General features: G+C 47.6%; 1 protein-coding gene and 1 non-coding gene across 10 annotated transcripts in view; one reads left to right on the forward strand and one right to left on the reverse strand.

Annotated features, from left to right (window-relative positions):
• Nucleotides 1-1832, reverse strand: part of RUNDC3B (RUN domain containing 3B) — a 294945-nt gene extending 293113 nt beyond the window's left edge. For all 9 annotated transcript variants that reach the window (XR_014815985.1, XR_014815984.1, XR_014815983.1 and 6 more), the window contains exon 1: nucleotides 1349-1832. Coding sequence is in view for 5 of the 9 variants with exons in the window: in XM_021102523.2 (XP_020958182.1) it covers nucleotides 1349-1521 (173 nt within the window). In the remaining 4 variants the exon portion in view is untranslated. The remainder of the gene's footprint in view (nucleotides 1-1348) is intronic.
• Nucleotides 1833-4014: 2182 nt separating this feature from the next.
• LOC146400041 (U6 spliceosomal RNA) lies at nucleotides 4015-4121 on the forward strand. Its single transcript, XR_014816927.1, has one exon. It is a non-coding gene; the product is annotated as a U6 spliceosomal RNA (small nuclear RNA).
• The last annotated feature ends 1879 nt before the right edge of the window (nucleotides 4122-6000 follow it).

The raw sequence follows: 6000 nt of genomic DNA on the forward strand, positions 1-6000 counted from the left end.
CTATAACCTTTTTTTCTGTGCAAATAAGGCATCCTCATGGAAACCAACCAGAGGATCCAAATGTACCCCCTAAGCAAGCAAGGTGGTGGTGGGGGTGGGACAGGAAATTAGTGGGCGTGGGGCAAGAGAATAGGGGTCCCCAAACAGGTCTGTGATATAGGAATATAAGGAGAGACCCAGCTGCAGTCAGTTCTAGTTCCTACCCAGGGCGGCCACTCTCTCTGAGGGCTTGAATAAAGCTTGCCGTACACTCTACCTGACTTCTCATATTAATATTTTACTCTAACTCCAAGTGCCATTATTGTCAACTAGGCAGGTATTCCTGCTAGGAGAAAACATCTGTCATAGTACAAGTTGAAAAAAAAGGTCACTCAAAGGGATAGAATATAGGTCCTGCTATAAATATCTATATTCCACTTAAGATGCTAGACACATTTTAACACAATGAAAAGAAAAAAATACAGATATCAATTGCAAATGAGAAAAAAGTTTCTTCATTCTCCGATTCTTAGCGGATTTTGAGTGGCTGATGAAGAGGAGTTTGATGGAACAAAGTAATTTTACAACTTAATGGTTCAAAGAAAGGGATGTTTAGGACTTTAATTTTTTTAACACCTTGATAAGACTTAAAGAAGATGTCAGCCTGTTAAAAGTCAGTTAATTCTGATATCAGACTGATAGAAAACATTTATGCCTTTTATGTTTCTATATTTTTAAAGTAAAGAAATACTACAATTAGAGTCGGAAAACATTTATGCAAAGGCAGACTTTGAAATAAATCACTAAGTCTCCTCCACACTTCCACTCTTGACAGCAACTGCAGAAACAGCACTAGCACTGCAATTTAGAATGGAGAGGACACTGCACACATACACACTTGGCTGGCACTCGACATTTGGGGCCCGAAATGACAACACATATGTAAGCAAGCCAAAACAGAAGGCGCTCCGATTTTGAGGCAACACAGTAAACAATCACAGTAACCACCACTTTACTAAAAGCTGGCTGACAGCTTCAGGCGCACAGAATCAAAGAGCTCTTCTTCCCGGCCCTCCTCTTCCCCACACACCCGAGAGCCCATTCAAAACACATCCTCCCCCAGCCCCGCCCCAGCCCTGCCCTCAGCAGCTCCCAGCACAGAAACTGACCGAAAGTCCGGGGCCTTGGCGGCGCCCAGCCCGGCCGGTCTCAGGACGCTTCGGGCCGCGGACGCGCCGGGCGCGGCAGCGGCTGGAGCTCCATACAGCCCGTGGTCTCCGGGACCCAGAGCGGCTCGCGCTCCCCGCAGCCCTCAGCCCGGGGCGCCGGCCGCCCCCGCCCCTCTCCCCGAGCGGCGGCCGCGTCGTACCTGCACACGGTGATCAGGTTCCTCCTCTCCACCGCGGCGTTGCGGGCGCTCAGGCTCTTCTTGCCGCTGGCGCCTCCGCCGCAGCTCCGGCCCAGGCCCCACAGGCTGCTGGAGGCCGTGGCGGGCTGTCCCCCACGCCCTTTTTGGCAGGTGCGACCCGCTTGCCCCCACATCTGCTTCCCGGGTGTCCACCGCCGAGGGCGACCGTTAGGGCGTGGGAGGGTCGTAGGGAAAGAGCAGGGTGAGCGGGAGGATGAGGAAGACAGCGGGGTAGCAGCCCCCGGGAATTGGCTGCTGGCACCCCGCACCAGATCCACACACACACACACTCACGAACCACCTCCACTCTCACGAGATGGTGTTCGCGGCACCCTTACTTCCCTAGGCTTCTCGGCCACTGAAGGAAAACACCCACACCTGGCAGCCCCTTGCGCCCCAGCGCCAGCTGGGACCCGGAGGCCACAGGCCCTGCGCGCGCAGCCCCGCCCTTCCATCGCCTATCCCTTCAGCTGAAGCCAACCGCAGCGCGCAAGGGGCGTGGCCTGACGCGAGGCGCTTCAAAGCAAAGTGCTAGAGCCTCCGCCCCGCGCCTGGGCAGCTATCCAGACACCTGACTTGAGTTAGTTCTCCACTGGCCACAGGCTATTTGCAAGGGGTGAAGAAGCTACGCAGCTGGCTTGCGTATTGTGGGATGCGGAGCTCAGGAGTAGATCAAGCAGGATGCGACCCTTGCCCGGAGCCTAATGGCTGGGCTCTCCATCTCTAATACCTGATTATGCTCCCAGAGAATGGCTCCCAAGTCCAGGAGCATCCGAAGCTACAAGGCCAAGGAAATAGCAGCGCTGGCACCCTGCCTGCCCCAGGGCCTGACTCCGGGAAGGAATGGGGTTCCTTTTACCCTATCGCCCCCCACCCGGGCCTAACAGACACCTACAAATAACCCAAGGAGGGAAACTGCCCGCAGAATATTCCTCTTGGGGCTTCTGGTGGTGGGGTTTTTGACCCTCCACACCACGTCTCTCCTGTCCTCGCCCCCAGCACCGGCTTTCGCTGGGACTGGCCGCCCACATAAGAGTGAACACCATTGGAGTGTGTACTCTGCTCCTTGCGCCCTTCTCCCCTCCTAGACAGTTGAATCGGAATTGGGGTGGATGCCATGACTCTTAAGCGCAGTTTGGTCTTGGATGGGCCGGGGCTGCTCCCTGCCAGAGGCCAAGAGTGCTGCCCCTGTGGTGCGTGTTTGGAACATAGTGCCCACTCTACAGAACTTCTCCATTCCTCCACCCTTAGCAGCAGGGAGGTCCTGGCTTTAGTCTCCCATTCTCTGGCGCTCATCTAGGTCGACCATTCACCGCTTTGTGCATCAATATGCCCAGATTTTAGAGTGAATTCCTATTGACAGCTATCCCTATGCAGGGAGTTTGGTGCTGTGCATAGAACAGGTTCTCAATAAATGTTCATTTAATTTAACTTGAAGTCACATTTGGCATTATTTGACTCGAATTTTACAGTTTTGGTAGCTCCAAAATCCATTAAACTTGCACCTCTGGTTTTGAGGTTTCCATCAAAGAATGATACAGAACAGATATATGGATATAGTGTAGATAATCTCTTTGTATATTAAACATAGTATGGGAATTCCCATTGCAGCTCGGTGGTAATGAACCCAACTAGTATCCATGAGGAGAGGTTTGGATCCCTGGCCCTGCTCAGTGGGTTAAGGATTTGCTGTTGCCCTGAGGTGCGGTGTTAGGTCACAGAGGGCTTAGATCTGGCATTGCTGTGGCTGTGGTATAGGCCAGCAACTGCAGCTCCGATTTGGCCCCTAGCCTGGGAACACCCATACACCGCAGGTACAGCCCTAAAAAGACAAAAACGAAAAAAGTACTACAGGAGGTACTTTATGCTTTTAAAACAGTTTTGTATATAAAGCAGTAGATTACTAATCTCTGAAGTTGTACAAGAAAATTTAAATCTGTTTAAAATCCTCAGAGCAATCCCTGGCCCGGGAACTTCCACATGCCTCTGGTGTAGCCGAAAATAATTATAATAAAATAAAGTCGTCAGGCAAAAAAAATTTTTTTAATAAAAAAATAAAATCATCCAGGCAAAGACCAAGCCCCTTCATCTGCTTAGTCTATCACAATAGAATGAAAATATATGTAAGAAAAAAATTGTATTTACAATAAATATTCACATATTGCAATTATAAGAAAACAGTTTAGACAAACTTTAAACATTATCTTTCTTATAAATAAAAATAGGAGGGTTTTCCAGGACAGGCCATTCATTGCCAAATATTTCTTAACTGCTCTATGGTGCACAGAGGCTCTTAAGGAGGTTTACCCTACTCAAAGCAAAGTTATTGTCATATAAACACATGGTAAAACTACATGGGGGTGATCCCTTAGGCAGTACATATACTAAAATTGGAACGATACAGAGAAGATGAGCATGGGGAGTTCCCATTGTATCTCAGTGGCAAGGAACCCCACTAGTATCCATGTGAATGAGGGTGAGATCCCTGGCCTTACTAGGTGGGTTAAGGAATCCAGGGTTGCCATGAGCTGTGCTGTCGGTCACAGACATGGCTTGGATCTCATGTTGGTATGGCTTGGTGTAGGCCAGCAGCTGCAGATCCAATTCAACCCCTAGCCTGGGAACGTCCATGTCTGGGGCATGGCTCTAAAAAAGGCAAAAAAAAAAAAAGCAGAGACTAGCATGACCCATGCATAAGGATGACAGGCAAATTCATGAAGTATTTCATATATTTCAGCAGAAATTGACAGAACATTGGAAATCAACTATAAAAAACAAAACAAACAAACAAAAACACTACATTGGTGAAGTTCCTGTTGTGGCCCAGGGGGTTACAAACCCAACTAGTATCCATGAAGATGCAGGTTTGATCCCTGGCCTTGCTCAGTAAGTTAAGGATCCAGCTAGGCATGAGCTGTGGTATAGGTTGCAGATGCCACTCGAATCCTGCATTGCTATGGATGTGGCACGGGCCTGCAGCTGCAGCTCCAAAATGACCCCTAGCCCAAGAACTTCCATATGCTGCTGCTGTGGCCCTAAAAAGACAAAAACAAACAAACAAACAAAAAAACCCTTCACTGGGGAAATAGTGGACATCCATCAAATGTCAAGAAAATTCCATGCTGGTTTATCTTGCAGGAGGGAAAAACCGCATATGTCTAAAACACTTATAAGAAGACAAAACTCGGAGTTCCCATTGTGGTGCAGCAGAAATGAATCCAACCAGGAACGATGAGGTTGCGAGTTCGATCCCTAGCCTTGCTCAGTGGGTTAAATCTGGCGTTGCTGTGAGCTGTGGTGCAGATTGTAGATGCGGCTTGGATTTGGTGTTGCTCTGGCTCTGGCATAGGCCCCTAGCCATGAGTGTGGCCCTAAAAAGATCAAAAAAAAAAAAGACAAAACTGAGTGGTCACATCAAATGCAGAGAAGTGCAGCATCCTTATTCTCAAAACTGGCTAGCCATTGAAGTACATTTTCATGGTATTTGTACTACAAATCTATATTTATGACCAAGAATTACTAAAAATCCATTTTAGATAATTAGGTAATAGTGTTATTTTTCAAATGCTACTTTTAGGGGGATTCAGTTGACATTGGTACTTACTGAGCAAGATTACTCCTTAAACCATTTTTTGGTATGTAGAAAGTGTCGTTAAACTGCCACCTGGGGACCTTATTTGATAAAGCTTTTCCTTAATCATCCTGAGGAAAATGTCCTGGGTCTCATTCTTTCCTCAGGTGACTAATCTGGAGATAATGAATAAATTATATCCAGTACAAAGTCTTAGGTGGAAACTAAAAGGAAGGCCTAAAAAAAGAATAAGCCAGCATGACTCATTGACCCACACAGACCCAGACCTGCAGTATCGGACCTCCAAAGGCAAAACAACCAAACCCACGTAGCAGTTGACTTCCCAAGGACAAAGACAGCTCCAAGGAGAAAGTTAAATTTTATACCATGATCTCAGATCTATGGAACTCAGCCATCCTCAGACCTATAGAACTCAGCCATGGCCCCCTGCCTATAAAACCTGATTCTCTCCCAATGGCAGAGGGCTCTGTGCTCTTGCTCAGTACTCCCAGCCACTCTGCTGGTCAATACATCTTGCTTGAGATCTCACTGCTCTGGTCACCTGTCTTTCTTTCCCTGATGCCCTAACACAAAGTACAATACTACTGTAGAGCCAAATGAATTTTCACACTACTTTTTGAAATTCTTTTGGCATCCATTGCAATTATTTATCTATCCAAGCATTTGCGCAAAGGTAATTCAGAGATGTAAAAAACACGATAAACATAATGAAAATAGGAGTTCCCATTATGGCACAGCGGAAACAAATGCGACTTGTATCCGTGAGGATGCAGTTTTGATCCCTGGCCTCACTCAGTGGGTCTGGGATACGACATTGCCCTGAGCTGTGGTGTAGGTCTCAGATGCAGCTAGGATCCCACATTGCTGTGGCTGTGCTGTAGGTCAGCAGCTGTAGCTCCGATTCGACCTCTGGCCTGAGAACTTCCATATGTTTCAGGTGTGCCCCCCACAAAACAACAACATCAACAACAACCAACCAACCAACAAAAACTTTACATGCCTAATTTAACCTACAAGGAAT

The sequence above is a fragment of the Sus scrofa genome, chromosome 9, assembly GCF_054392235.1.
Source record: "Sus scrofa isolate SSC_HxYL_T2T_F1_AM1 chromosome 9, Sscrofa_HxYL_maternal_Yorkshire_Landrace_v2.0, whole genome shotgun sequence".
Lineage (NCBI taxonomy): Eukaryota > Metazoa > Chordata > Mammalia > Artiodactyla > Suidae > Sus > Sus scrofa.